At 66.1% G+C, this 14,259-nt stretch overlaps 2 protein-coding genes across 2 annotated transcripts in view; one reads left to right on the top strand and one right to left on the bottom strand.

Moving 5' to 3' along the window:
* LOC125453120 (PC3-like endoprotease variant B) overlaps positions 1 to 14,259 on the bottom strand; it is a 1,374,573-nt gene that overhangs the window by 1,055,075 nt on the left and 305,239 nt on the right. The window lies entirely within an intron of this gene.
* Positions 156 to 5,068, top strand: LOC132209783 (putative uncharacterized protein DDB_G0271982; the record flags this gene model as incomplete). The annotated part of the gene is made up of 2 exons (XM_059646912.1): positions 156 to 203; positions 5,000 to 5,068. Coding segments are annotated over 2 exons (117 nt in total), but the record flags the coding sequence as incomplete, so codon positions are not given.

Here is a 14,259-nt window from a genome sequence, read left to right as displayed (position 1 = left end):
AGCGAGCGCGAGAGCGAGCACCAGAGAGCGAGCGCGAGAGCGAGCACCAGAGAGCGAGCGCGAGAGCGAGCACCAGAGAGCGAGCGCGAGAGCGAGCACCAGAGAGCGAGCGCGAGAGCGAGAGACAGAGAGCGAGAGCCAGAGACAGAGAGCGAGAGCGAGAGCGAGAGCCAGAGACAGAGAGCGAGAGCGAGAGCGAGAGCGAGAGCGAGAGCGAGAGCGAGAGCGAGAGCGAGAGCCAGAGACAGAGAGCGAGAGCCAGAGAGCGAGCGCGAGAGACAGAGAGCGAGCACCAGAGAGCGAGCACCAGAGAGCGAGCACCAGAGAGCGAGCACCAGAGAGCGAGCGCGAGAGCGAGCACCAGAGAGCGAGCGCGAGAGCGAGCACCAGAGAGCGAGCGCGAGAGCGAGCACCAGAGAGCGAGCGCGAGAGCGAGAGACAGAGAGCGAGAGCCAGAGACAGAGAGCGAGAGCCAGAGAGCGAGAGCGAGAGCGAGAGCCAGAGCCAGAGCCAGAGAGCGAGAGCCAGAGAGCGAGAGCCAGAGAGCGAGAGCCAGAGAGCGAGAGCCAGAGAGCGAGAGCCAGAGAGCGAGAGCCAGACAGCGAGTGCCAGACAGCGAGTGCCAGACAGCGAGTGCCAGACAGCGAGCGCCAGAGAGCGAGCGCCAGAGAGCGGGGGCGAGCGACAGGGGGCGAGCGACAGGGGGCGAGCGACAGGGGGCGAGCGACAGGGGGCGAGCGACAGGGGGCGAGCGACAGGGGGCGAGCGACAGGGGGCGAGCGACAGGGGGCGAGCGACAGGGGGCGAGCGACAGGGGGCGAGCGACAGGGGGCGAGAGACAGGGGGCGAGAGACAGGGGGCGAGCGACAGGGGGCGAGCGACAGGGGGCGAGCGACAGGGGGCGAGCGACAGGGGGCGAGCGACAGGGGGCGAGCGACAGGGGGCGAGCGACAGGGGGCGAGCGACAGGGGGCGAGCGACAGGGGGCGAGCGACAGGGGGCGAGCGACAGGGGGCGAGCGACAGGGGGCGAGCGACAGGGGGCGAGCGACAGGGGGCGAGCGACAGGGGGCGAGCGACAGGGGGCGAGCGACAGGGGGCGAGAGACAGGGGGCGAGAGACAGGGGGCGAGAGACAGGGGGCGAGAGACAGGGGGCGAGAGACAGGGGGCGAGAGACAGGGGGCGAGAGACAGGGGGCGAGAGACAGGGGGCGAGAGACAGGGGGCGAGAGACAGAGGGCGAGAGACAGAGGGCGAGCGACAGAGACAGAGAGCGAGAGACAGAGACAGAGAGCGAGAGACAGAGACAGAGAGACAGAGAGCGAGAGACAGAGAGCGAGAGACAGAGAGCGAGAGACAGAGAGCGAGAGACAGAGAGCGAGAGACAGAGAGCGAGAGACAGAGAGCGAGAGACAGAGAGCGAGAGACAGAGAGCGAGAGACAGAGAGCGAGAGACAGAGAGCGAGAGACAGAGAGCGAGAGACAGAGAGCGAGAGACAGAGAGCGAGAGACAGAGACAGAGAGCGAGAGCGAGAGACAGAGACAGAGAGCGAGAGACAGAGACAGAGACAGAGAGCGAGAGCGAGAGACAGAGGGCGAGAGACAGAGGGCGAGAGACAGAGGGCGAGCGACAGAGGGCGAGCGACAGAGGGCGAGCGACAGAGGGCGAGCGACAGAGGGCGAGCGACAGAGGGCGAGCGACAGAGGGCGAGCGACAGAGGGCGAGCGACAGAGGGCGAGCGACAGAGGGCGAGAGACAGAGGGCGAGAGACAGAGGGCGAGAGACAGAGGGCGAGAGACAGAGGGCGAGAGACAGAGGGCGAGAGACAGAGAGCGAGAGACAGAGACAGAGAGCGAGAGACAGAGACAGAGACAGAGAGCGCGAGACAGAGACAGAGAGCGCGAGACAGAGACAGAGACAGAGAGCGAGAGACAGAGGGCGAGAGACAGAGGGCGAGAGACAGAGGGCGAGAGACAGAGGGCGAGAGACAGAGGGCGAGAGACAGAGGGCGAGAGACAGAGAGCGAGAGACAGAGAGCGAGAGACAGAGAGCGAGAGCCAGAGAGTGAGCACGTGAGCCAGATAGCGAGCACCAGAGAGCGAGCGTGAGAGCGAGAGACAGAGAGCGAGAGACAGAGACGGAGAGCGAGAGACAGAGACAGAGAGCGAGAGACAGAGACAGAGAGCGAGAGACAGAGACAGAGAGCGCGAGACAGAGACAGAGAGCGCGAGACAGAGACAGAGAGCGCGAGACAGAGGGCGAGAGACAGAGGGCGAGAGACAGAGGGCGAGAGACAGAGGGCGAGAGACAGAGGGCGAGAGACAGAGGGCGAGAGACAGAGGGCGAGAGACAGAGGGCGAGAGACAGAGGGCGAGAGACAGAGGGCGAGAGACAGAGGGCGAGAGACAGAGGGCGAGAGACAGAGAGCGAGAGACAGAGAGCGAGAGACAGAGAGCGAGAGACAGAGAGCGAGAGACAGAGAGCGAGAGACAGAGAGCGAGAGACAGAGAGTGAGCACGTGAGCCAGATAGCGAGCACCAGAGAGCGAGCGTGAGAGCGAGAGACAGACAGCGAGAGCGAGAGACAGAGAGCGAGAGACAGAGAGCGAGAGACAGAGAGCGAGAGACAGAGAGCGAGAGACAGAGAGCGAGAGACAGAGAGCGAGAGACAGAGAGCGAGAGACAGAGAGCGAGAGACAGAGAGCGAGCGCGTGAGCCAGACAGCGAGCGCGAGAGCGAGAGCGAGAGCGAGAGCGAGAGACAGACGGCGAGCGCCAGAGACAGAGGGCGAGCGCCAGAGACAGAGGGCGAGCGCCAGAGACAGAGGGCGAGCGCCAGAGACAGAGGGCGAGCGCCAGAGACAGAGGGCGAGGGCGAGAGACAGACGGCGAGCGCCAGAGACAGAGGGCGAGCGCCAGAGACAGAGGGCGAGCGCCAGAGACAGAGGGCGAGCGACCGAGGGCGAGCGACCGAGGGCGAGCGACCGAGGGCGAGCGACCGAGGGCGAGCGACCGAGGGCGAGCGACCGAGGGCGAGAGACCGAGGGCGAGAGACAGAGGGCGAGAGACCGAGGGCGAGAGACCGAGGGCGAGAGACAGAGGGCGAGAGACCGAGGGCGAGAGACAGAGGGCGAGAGACCGAGGGCGAGAGACAGAGGGCGAGAGACCGAGGGCGAGAGACCGAGGGCGAGAGACCGAGGGCGAGAGACCGAGGGCGAGAGACAGAGGGCGAGAGACAGGGACAGAGGGCGAGAGACAGAGACAGAGAGTGAGCGCCAGAGACAGAGAGCGAGCGAGAGAGAGCGCGAGAGAGCACGCGAGAGAGAGCGCGAGAGAGAGCGCGAGAGAGCACGCGAGTGAGAGCACGCGAGAGAGAGCACTCGAGAGAGCGCGCGAGAGAGCGCGCGAGAGAGAGCGCGAGAGAGAGCGCGAGAGAGAGCGCGAGAGAGAGCGCGAGAGAGAGCGCGAGAGAGAGCGCGAGCACGAGACCGCGAGAGACAGAGAGCGAGCGCGAGAGACAGAGAGCGAGCGCGAGAGACAGAGAGCGAGCGCGAGAGACAGAGAGCGAGCGCGAGAGACAGAGAGCGAGCGAGAGAGACAGAGAGCGAGCGAGAGAGCAAGACAGCAAGAGCGCGCAAGAGCGAGCGAGAGAGAGAGCGAGAGAGAGCGCGAGAGAGAGAGCGAGAGAGAGAGCGAGAGAGAGAGCGAGAGAGAGAGCGAGAGCGAGAGCGAGAGCGAGAGCGAGAGCGAGAGAGAGAGCGAGAGAGAGAGCGAGAGAGAGAGCGAGAGAGAGAGCGAGAGAGAGAGCGAGAGAGAGAGCGAGAGAGAGAGCGAGAGCGAGAGCGAGAGCGAGAGCGAGAGAGAGAGCGAGAGAGAGAGCGAGAGAGAGAGCGAGAGAGAGAGCGAGAGCATGAGAGAGCGAGAGCCAGAGAGCGAGAGCGAGAGCCAGAGAGAAAGCGCGAGAGACAGAGGGCGAGAGCGAGAGCCAGAGAGAGCGAGAGCCAGAGAGAGCGAGAGCCAGAGAGAGCGAGAGCCAGAGCCAGAGAGAAAGCGCGAGAGCCAGAGGGCGAGAGCGAGAGCCAGAGAGAGCGAGAGCCAGAGAGCGAGCGTGAGAGACAGAGAGCGCGAGCCAGAGAGCGAGCACGTGAGCCAGATAGCGAGCACCAGAGACCGAGCGTGAGAGCGAGAGACAGACAGTGAGAGCGAGAGACAGACAGCGAGAGCGAGAGACAGACAGCGAGAGCGAGAGAGCGAGAGCGAGAGAGCGAGCGCCAGAGACAGAGAGAGAGCGCCAGAGAGCGCCAGAGAGCGCCAGAGAGCGCCAGAGAGCGCCAGAGAGAGGGAGTGAGCGCGAGAGCGCGAGAGCGCGAGAGCGCGAGAGCGCGAGAGCGCGAGAGCGCGAGAGAGCGAGAGAGCGAGAGCGCGAGAGCGCGAGAGCGCGAGAGCGCGAGAGAGCGAGAGCGCGAGAGAGCGAGAGAGCGAGAGAGCGAGAGAGCGAGAGAGCGCGAGAGCGCGAGAGCGCGAGAGAGCGAGAGAGCGAGAGAGCGAGAGCGCGAGAGCGCGAGAGAGCGAGAGAGCGAGAGCCAGAGAGAGCGAGAGCCAGAGAGAGCGAGAGCCAGAGAGAGCGAGAGCCAGAGAGAGCGAGAGCCAGAGCCAGAGAGAAAGCGCGAGAGCCAGAGGGCGAGAGCGAGAGCCAGAGAGAGCGAGAGCCAGAGAGCGAGCGTGAGAGACAGAGAGCGCAAGCCAGAGAGCGAGCACGTGAGCCAGATAGCGAGCACCAGAGACCGAGCGTGAGAGCGAGAGACAGACAGTGAGAGCGAGAGACAGACAGTGAGAGCGAGAGACAGACAGCGAGAGCGAGAGACAGACAGCGAGAGCGAGAGACAGACAGCGAGAGCGAGAGAGCGAGCGCCAGAGACAGAGAGCGAGCGCCAGAGAGCGCCAGAGAGCGCCAGAGAGCGCCAGAGAGCGCCAGAGAGCGCCAGAGAGAGGGAGTGAGCGCGAGAGCGCGAGAGCGCGAGAGCGCGAGAGAGCGAGAGAGCGAGAGAGCGAGAGAGCGAGAGAGCGAGAGAGCGAGAGCGCGAGAGAGCGAGAGAGCGAGAGAGCGAGAGAGCGCGAGAGCGCGAGAGCGCGAGAGCCAGAGAGAGCGAGAGCCAGAGAGAGCGAGAGCCAGAGAGAGCGAGGGCGAGAGACAGAGACAGAGGGCGAGAGACAGAGGGCGAGAGACAGAGGGCGAGAGACAGAGGGCGAGAGACAGAGACAGAGGGCGAGAGACAGAGACAGAGGGCGAGCGCCAGAGACAGAGGGCGAGCGCCAGAGACAGAGGGCGAGCGCCAGAGAGCGAGAGACAGAGACAGAGCCCGAGAGCGAGCGTCAGAGACAGAGAGCAAGCGCCAGAGACAGAGAGCGAGCGCCAGAGAGCGAGCACGTGAGCCAGATAGTGAGTGCCAGACAGCTAGTGCCAGACAGCGAGCGCAAGAGCGAGAGCCCGAGGGCGAGCGCCAGAGCCCGAGGGCGAGCGACCGAGGGCGAGCGCCAGAGACAGACGGCGAACGCCAGAGCCCGAGAGCGAGCGCCAGAGCCCGAGGGCGAGCGCCAGAGACAGACGGCGAGCGCCAGAGGGCGAGGGCGAGCGCCAGAGACAGAGGGCGAGCGCCAGAGACAGAGGGCGAGCGCCAGAGACAGAGGGCGAGCGCCAGAGACAGAGGGCGAGGGCCAGAGAGCGAGAGACAGAGACAGAGCCCGAGAGCGAGCGCCAGAGACAGAGAGCGAGCGCCAGAGACAGTGGGCGAGCGCCAGAGAGCGAGCACGTGGGCCAGATAGTGAGTGCCAGAGAGCGAGCGCGAGAGCGAGAGCCAGAGAGCCAGAGAGCGAGCACCAGAGAGCGAGCGTGAGAGCGAGAGACAGACAGCGAGAGCGAGAGACAGACAGCGAGAGCGAGAGACAGAGAGCGAGAGCGAGAGACAGAGAGCGAGAGCGAGAGACAGAGAGCGAGAGCGAGAGACAGAGAGCGAGAGCGAGAGCGAGCGCCAGAGAGCGAGCGCCAGAGAGCGAGCGCGAGAGAGCGAGCGCGAGAGAGCGAGCGCGAGAGAGCGAGCGCGAGAGACAGAGGGCGAGAGACAGAGGGCGAGAGACAGAGGGCGAGAGACAGAGGGCGAGAGACAGAGGGCGAGAGACAGAGACAGAGGGCGAGCGCCAGAGGGCGAGCGCCAGAGGGCGAGCGCCAGAGGGCGAGAGACAGAGGGCGAGCGACAGAGGGCGAGAGACAGAGGGCGAGAGACAGAGGGCGAGAGACAGAGGGCGAGAGACAGAGGGCGAGAGACAGAGACAGAGAGACAGAGGGCGAGAGACAGAGGGCGAGAGACAGAGACAGAGAGACAGAGACAGAGAGCGAGCGCCAGACAGCGAGCGCGAGAGCGAGAGCCCGAGAGCGAGCCCGAGAGCGAGCCCGAGAGCCCGTGAGCGAGCGCCCGAGGCCAAGGGCGAGCGCGAGAGCGAGAGCCCGAGAGCGAGCGCCAGAGGCAGAGGGCGAGCGCCAGAGCCCGAGAGCGAGCGCCAGAGCCCGAGAGCGAGCACGTGAGCCAGATAGTGAGTGCCAGAGAGCGAGCCCGAGGGCGAGCGCCCGAGCCCGAGGGCGAGCGCCCGAGACAGAGGACTAGCGACAGAGGGCAAGAGCGAGCGCCAGAGCCCGTGAGTACGAGCGCGAGAGCGAGAGCACGACAGCAAGCGCCAGAGACAGAGGGCGAGCGCCAGAGACAGAGGGCGAGCGCCAGAGACAGAGGGCGAGCGCCAGAGACAGAGGGCGAGGGCCAGAGAGCGAGAGACAGAGACAGAGCCCGAGAGCGAGCGCCAGAGACAGAGGGCGAGCGCCAGAGACAGAGGGCGAGCGCCAGAGACAGAGGGCGAGCGCCAGAGACAGAGGGCGAGCGCCAGAGAGCGAGCACGTGGGCCAGATAGTGAGTGCCAGAGAGCGAGCGCGAGAGCGAGAGCCAGAGAGCGAGCACCAGAGAGCGAGCGTGAGAGCGAGAGACAGACAGCGAGAGCGAGAGACAGAGAGCGAGAGCGAGAGCGAGTGAGCGAGAGCGAGCGCCAGAGAGCGAGCGCCAGAGAGCGAGCGCCAGAGAGCGAGCGCCAGAGAGCGAGGGCGAGAGACAGAGGGCGAGCGCCAGAGACAGAGGGCGAGCGCCAGAGACAGAGGGCGAGCGCCAGAGACAGAGGGCGAGCGCCAGAGACAGAGGGCGAGCGACAGAGGGCGAGAGACAGAGGGCGAGAGACAGAGGGCGAGAGACAGAGGGCGAGAGACAGAGGGCGAGAGACAGAGGGCGAGAGACAGAGGGCGAGAGACAGAGACAGAGAGACAGAGACAGAGAGACAGAGACAGAGAGACAGAGACAGAGAGACAGAGACAGAGAGACAGAGACAGAGAGCGAGCGCCAGACAGCGAGCGCGAGAGCGAGAGCCCGAGAGCGAGAGCGAGAGCCCGAGAGCGAGAGCCCGAGAGCGAGCACGAGAGCGAGAGCCCGAGAGCGAGCACGAGAGCCCGTGAGCGAGCGCCCGAGGCCAAGGGCGAGCGCGAGAGCGAGAGCCCGAGAGCGAGCGCCAGAGGCAGAGGGCGAGCGCCAGAGGCAGAGGGCGAGCGCCAGAGCCCGAGAGCGAGCGCCAGAGCCCGAGAGCAAGCACGTGAGCCAGATAGTGAGTGCCAGAGAGCGAGCCCGAGGGCGAGCGCCCGAGCCCGAGGGCGAGCGCCCGAGACAGAGGACTAGCGACAGAGGGCAAGAGCGAGCGCCAGAGCCCGTGAGTACGAGCGCGAGAGCGAGAGCACGACAGCGAGCGCCAGAGACAGAGGGCGAGCGCCAGAGACAGTGGGCGAGCGCCAGAGACAGTGGGCGAGGGCGAGAGACAGAGGGCGAGAGACAGAGGGCGAGAGACAGAGGGCGAGAGACAGAGGGCGAGAGACAGAGGGCGAGAGACAGAGACAGAGAGCGAGCGTCAGAGGCAGAGAGCACGTGAGCCAGATAATGAGTGCCAGAGAGCGAGCGCGAGAGCGAGAGCCCGAGAGCGAGAGCCCGAGAGCGAGAGCCCGAGAGCGAGAGCCCGAGAGCGAGAGCCCGAGAGCGACAGCCCGAGAGCGACAGCCCGAGAGCGAGCGCCAGAGAGCGAGCGCCAGAGAGCGAGCGCCAGAGAGCGAGCGCCAGAGAGCGAGCGCCAGAGAACGAGCGCCAGAGAACGAGCGCCAGAGAACGAGCGCCAGCGACAGACGGCGAGCGCCAGAGACAGACGGCGAGCGCCAGAGACAGACGGCGAGCGCCAGAGCCCGAGAGCGAGCGCCAGAGACAGACGGCGAGCGCCAGAGACAGACGGCGAGCGCCAGAGACAGACGGCGAGCGCCAGAGCCCGAGAGCGAGCGCGAGAGCGAGAGCCCGAGAGCGAGCGCCAGAGCCCGAGAGCGAGCGCCAGAGCACGAGCGCGAGCGCCAGAGACAGACGGCGAGCGCCAGAGACAGACGGCGAGCGACAGAGGGCAAGAGCGAGCGCCAGAGACACAGGGCGAGCGCCAGAGACACAGGGCGAGCGCCAGAGACACAGGGCGAGCGCCAGAGACACAGGGCGAGCGCCAGAGACACAGGGCGAGGGCCAGAGACACAGGGCGAGGGCCAGAGACACAGGGCGAGGGCCAGAGACACAGGGCGAGGGCCAGAGACAGAGGGCGAGGGCCAGAGACAGAGCGCGAGAGACAGAGACAGAGCGCGAGAGACAGAGACAGAGCGCGAGAGACAGAGACAGAGCGCGAGAGACAGAGACAGAGCGCGAGAGACAGAGACAGAGCGCGAGAGACAGAGACAGAGCCCGAGAGCGAGCGCCAGAGACAGAGAGCGAGCGCCAGAGACAGAGAGCGAGCGCCAGAGAGCGAGCACGTGAGCCAGATAGTGAGTGCCAGACAGCGAGCACAAGAGCGAGCGACCGAGGGCGAGCGCCAGAGACAGACGGCGAACGCCAGAGCCCGAGAGCGAGCGCCAGAGACAGACGGCGAGCGCCAGAGACAGAGGGCGAGCGCCAGAGACAGAGGGCGAGCGCCAGAGAGCGAGAGACAGAGACAGAGCCCGAGAGCGAGCGTCAGAGACAGAGAGCAAGCGCCAGAGACAGAGAGCGAGCGCCAGAGAGCGAGCACGTGAGCCAGATAGTGAGTGCCAGACAGCGAGTGCCAGACAGCGAGCGCAAGAGCGAGAGCCCGAGGGCGAGCGCCAGAGCCCGAGAGCGAGCACGTGAGCCAGATAGTGAGTGCCAGAGAGCGAGCCCGAGGGCGAGCGCCCGAGCCCGAGGGCGAGCGCCCGAGACAGAGGACTAGCGACAGAGGGCAAGAGCGAGCGCCAGAGCCCGTGAGTACGAGCGCGAGAGCGAGAGCACGACAGCGAGCGCCAGAGACAGAGGGCGAGCGCCAGAGACAGTGGGCGAGCGCCAGAGACAGTGGGCGAGGGCGAGAGACAGAGGGCGAGAGACAGAGACAGAGAGCGAGCGTCAGAGGCAGAGAGCACGTGAGCCAGATAATGAGTGCCAGAGAGCGAGCGCGAGAGCGAGAGCCCGAGAGCGAGAGCCCGAGAGCGACAGCCCGAGAGCGACAGCCCGAGAGCGACAGCCCGAGAGCGACAGCCCGAGAGCGAGCGCCAGAGAGCGAGCGCCAGAGAGCGAGCGCCAGAGAGCGAGCGCCAGAGAACGAGCGCCAGAGAACGAGCGCCAGAGAACGAGCGCCAGCGACAGACGGCGAGCGCCAGAGACAGACGGCGAGCGCCAGAGACAGACGGCGAGCGCCAGAGACAGACGGCGAGCGCCAGAGCCCGAGAGCGAGCGCCAGAGACAGACGGCAAGCGCCAGAGACAGACGGCAAGCGCCAGAGCCCAAGAGCGAGCGCCAGAGCGAGAGCCCGAGAGCGAGCGCCAGAGCCCGAGAGCGAGCGCCAGAGCACGAGCGCGAGCGCCAGAGCACGAGCGCGAGCGCCAGAGACAGACGGCGAGCGCCAGAGGGCAAGAGCGAGCGCCAGAGACACAGGGCGAGCGCCAGAGACACAGGGCGAGCGCCAGAGACACAGGGCGAGCGCCAGAGACACAGGGCGAGCGCCAGAGACACAGGGCGAGCGCCAGAGACACAGGGCGAGGGCCAGAGACAGAGGGCGAGGGCCAGAGACAGAGGGCGAGGGCCAGAGAGCGAGAGACAGAGACAGAGCCCGAGAGCGAGCGCCAGAGACGGAGAGCGAGCGCCAGAGACGGAGAGCGAGCGCCAGAGACGGAGGGCGAGCGCCAGAGACGGAGGGCGAGCGCCAGAGACGGAGGGCGAGCGCCAGAGACGGAGGGCGAGCGCCAGAGACGGAGGGCGAGCGCCAGAGACGGAGGGCGAGCGACAGAGACGGAGGGCGAGCGCCAGAGACGGAGGGCGAGCGACAGAGACGGAGGGCGAGCGACAGAGACGGAGAGCGAGAGACAGAGACGGAGAGACAGAGACAGAGACGGAGAGACAGAGACAGAGCCCGAGAGCGAGCGCCAGAGACAGAGAGCGAGCGCCAGAGACAGAGAGCGAGCGCCAGAGACAGAGGGCGAGCGCCAGAGACAGAGGGCGAGCGCCAGAGACGGAGGGCGAGCGCCAGAGACGGAGGGCGAGCGCCAGAGACGGAGGGCGAGCGCCAGAGACGGAGGGCGAGCGCCAGAGACGGAGGGCGAGCGCCAGAGACGGAGGGCGAGCGACAGAGACGGAGGGCGAGCGACAGAGACGGAGAGCGAGCGACAGAGACGGAGAGCGAGCGACAGAGACGGAGAGCGAGCGACAGAGACGGAGAGCGAGAGACAGAGACGGAGGGCCAGAGACAGAGACGGAGGGCCAGAGACAGAGACGGAGGGCCAGAGACAGAGACGGAGGGCCAGAGACAGAGACGGAGGGCCAGAGACAGAGACGGAGGGCCAGAGACAGAGACGGAGGGCCAGAGACAGAGACGGAGGGCCAGAGACAGAGACGGAGGGCCAGAGACAGAGACGGAGGGCCAGAGACGGAGGGCCAGAGACAGAGAGGGAGAGCCAGAGACAGAGAGGGAGAGCCAGAGACAGAGAGGGAGAGCCAGAAACAGGGAGGGAGAGCTAGAAACAGGGAGGGAGAGCCAGAAACAGGGAGGGAGAGCCAGAAACAGGGAGGGAGAGCCAGAGACAGGGAGGGAGAGCCAGAGACAGGGAGGGAGAGCCAGAGACAAGCAGGGAGAGCCAGAGACAAGCAGGGAGAGCCAGACACCAGCAGGGAGAGCCAGACACCAGCAGGGAGAGCCAGACACCAGCAGGGAGAGCCAGACACCAGCAGGGAGAGCCAGACACCAGCAGGGAGAGCCAGAGACAAGCAGGACGAGCGCCAGAGACAGAGGGCGAGCGCCAGAGACAGAGGGCGAGCGCCAGAGTCAGAGGGTGAGCGCCAGAGTCAGAGGGCGAGCGCCAGAGTCAGAGGGCGAGCGCCAGAGTCAGAAGGCCAGAGACAGGGAGGGAGAGCCAGAGACAGGGTGGGAGAGCCAGAGAGCGAGAGCCAGAGAGCAAGCGCGTGAGACCGAGAGCCAGACAGCAAGAACGAGAGCCAGAGAGCGAGAGACACAGAGCGAGCGAGCGAGCGAGAGCCAGACAGCGAGAGACAGAGAGCGACCGAGCGAGCGAGAGCCAGGCAGCAACAGCGAGAGCCAGAGACCGAGAGCGAGCGCGAGAGAGAGAGAGAGAGACAGCGAGCGCGAGCGAGACAGCGAGCACGAGCGAGACAGCGAGCACGAGCGAGACAGCGAGCACGAGCGAGACAGCGAGCACGAGCGAGACAGCGAGCACGAGCGAGACAGAGAGACAGTGAGCGCGAGAGACAGAGAGACAGTGAGCGCGAGAGACAGAGAGACAGTGAGCGCGAGAGACAGAGAGACAGTGAGCGCGAGAGACAGAGAGACAGCGAGCGCGAGAGACAGAGGGCAAGGGCGAGAGACAGAGGGCCAGAGACAGAGGGCCAGAGACAGAGGGCCAGAGACAGAGGGCCAGAGACAGAGGGCCAGAGACAGAGGGCCAGAGACAGAGAGCGAGAGCCAGAGAGCGAGAGCGAGAGCCAGACAGCAACGAGAGCCAGAGAGACAGAGAGCGCGAGACAGAGAGCGCGAGACAGAGAGCGCGAGACAGAGAGCGCGAGACAGAGAGCGCGAGACAGAGAGCGCGAGACAGAGAGCGCGAGACAGAGAGCGCGAGACAGAGAGCGCGAGACAGAGAGCGCGAGACAGCGAGCGCGAGACAGCGAGCGCGAGACAGCGAGCGCGAGACAGCGAGCGCGAGACAGCGAGCGCGAGACAGCGAGAGCGCGCGCGAGAGACACGAGAGCGAGCGCGAGAGAGCGAGAGAGCGAGCGCGAGAGAGCGAGAGAGCGAGCGCGAGAGAGCGAGAGAGCGAGCGCGAGAGAGCGAGAGAGCGAGTGCGAGAGCGTGAGAGCCAGAGACAGAGAGCGAGCGCGAGAGACAGAGAGCGAGCGCGAGCGAGCGCGAGCGAGCGCGAGAGAGCGCCAGAGAGCGCCAGAGAGCGCCAGAGAGCGCCAGAGAGCGCCAGAGAGCGCCAGAGAGCGCCAGAGAGCGAGCGCCAGAGAGCGAGCGCCAGAGAGCGAGCGCCAGAGAGCGAGCGCCAGAGAGCCAGAGACAGAGAGCGAGCGAGCGAGAGAGCAAGACAGCAAGAGCGCGCGCGAGAGAGCGCGAGAGCGAGAGCACGAGACAGCGAGAGACAGAGAGCGAGAGACAGAGAGCGAGAGACAGAGAGCGAGAGACAGAGAGCGAGAGACAGAGAGCGAGAGACAGAGAGCGAGCGCGAGAGACAGAGAGCGAGCGCGAGAGACAGAGAGCGAGCGCGAGAGACAGAGAGCGAACGCGAGAGACAGAGAGCGAACGCGAGAGACAGAGAGCGAGCGCGAGAGACAGAGAGCGAGCGCGAGAGACAGAGAGCGAGCGCGAGAGACAGAGAGCGAGCGCGAGAGACAGAGAGCGAGCGTGAGAGACAGAGAGCGAGCGAGAGAGCAAGACAGCAAGAGCGCGAGAGAGCGCGCGAGAGAGCGCGCGAGAGAGCGCGCGAGAGAGCGCGCGAGAGAGCGCGCGAGAGAGCGCGCGAGAGAGAGAGCGAGAGAGAGAGCGAGAGAGCGAGCGAGAGAGAGAGCGAGAGAGAGAGCGAGAGCCAGAGAGCGAGAGCGAGAGCCAGAGAGCGAGAGCCAGAGAGCGAGAGCCAGAGAGCGAGAGCGAGAGCCAGAGAGAAAGCGCGAGAGACAGAGGGCGAGAGCGAGAGCCAGAGAGAGCGAGAGCCAGAGAGAGCGAGAGCGAGAGAGAAAGCGCGAGAGACAGAGGGCGAGAGCGAGAGCCAGAGAGCGAGAGCCAGAGAGCGAGCACGTGAGCCAGATAGCGAGCACCAGAGACCGAGCGTGAGAGCGAGAGACAGACAGTGAGAGCGAGAGACAGACAGTGAGAGCGAAAGACAGACAGTGAGAGCGAGAGAGCGAGAGAGCGACCACCAGAGAGCGAGCACCAGAGACAGAGAGCGAGCGCGAGAGAGCGCCAGAGAGCGAGCGAGAGAGCGAAAGCCACAGAGCGAGCGCGAGAGCCAGAGCGCGAGAGCCAGAGCGCGAGAGCCAGAGAGCGAGAGCCAGAGAGCGAGAGCCAGAGAGCGAGAGCCAGAGCGCGAGAGCCAGAGCGCGAGAGCCAGAGCGCGAGAGAGCGAGAGCACGAGAGAGCACGAGAGAGCACGAGAGAGCACGAGAGAGCGAGAGCCAGAGAGAAAGCGCGAGAGACAGAGAGCGAGAGCACAAGAGAGCGAGAGCCAGAGAGAGCGAGAGCCAGAGAGAGCGAGAGCCAGAGAGAGCGAGAGCCAGAGAGAGCGAGAGCCAGAGAGTGAGCACGTGAGCCAGATAGCGAGCACCAGAGAGCGAGCGTGAGAGCGAGAGACAGACAGCGAGAGCGAGAGACAGACAGCGAGAGCGAGAGACAGACAGCGAGAGCGAGAGACAGACAGCGAGAGCGAGAGACAGACAGCGAGAGACAGACAGCGAGAGACAGACAGCGAGAGACAGAGAGCGAGAGACAGAGAGCGAGAGACAGAGAGCGAGAGACAGAGAGCGAGAGACAGAGAGCGAGAGACAGAGAGCGAGCGCGAGAGACAGAGAGCGAACGCGCGAGACAGAGAGCGAACGCGCGAGACAGAGAGCGAACGCGCGAGACAGAGAGCGAACGCGAGAGACAGAGAGC

This window comes from Stegostoma tigrinum, chromosome 6 (genome assembly GCF_030684315.1).
Source record: "Stegostoma tigrinum isolate sSteTig4 chromosome 6, sSteTig4.hap1, whole genome shotgun sequence".
In the NCBI taxonomy this organism is placed as follows: domain Eukaryota; kingdom Metazoa; phylum Chordata; class Chondrichthyes; order Orectolobiformes; family Stegostomatidae; genus Stegostoma; species Stegostoma tigrinum.
The sequence above is the reverse complement of the archived record's forward strand: the minus strand, read 5'-3'. Positions and strand labels throughout refer to the sequence as shown.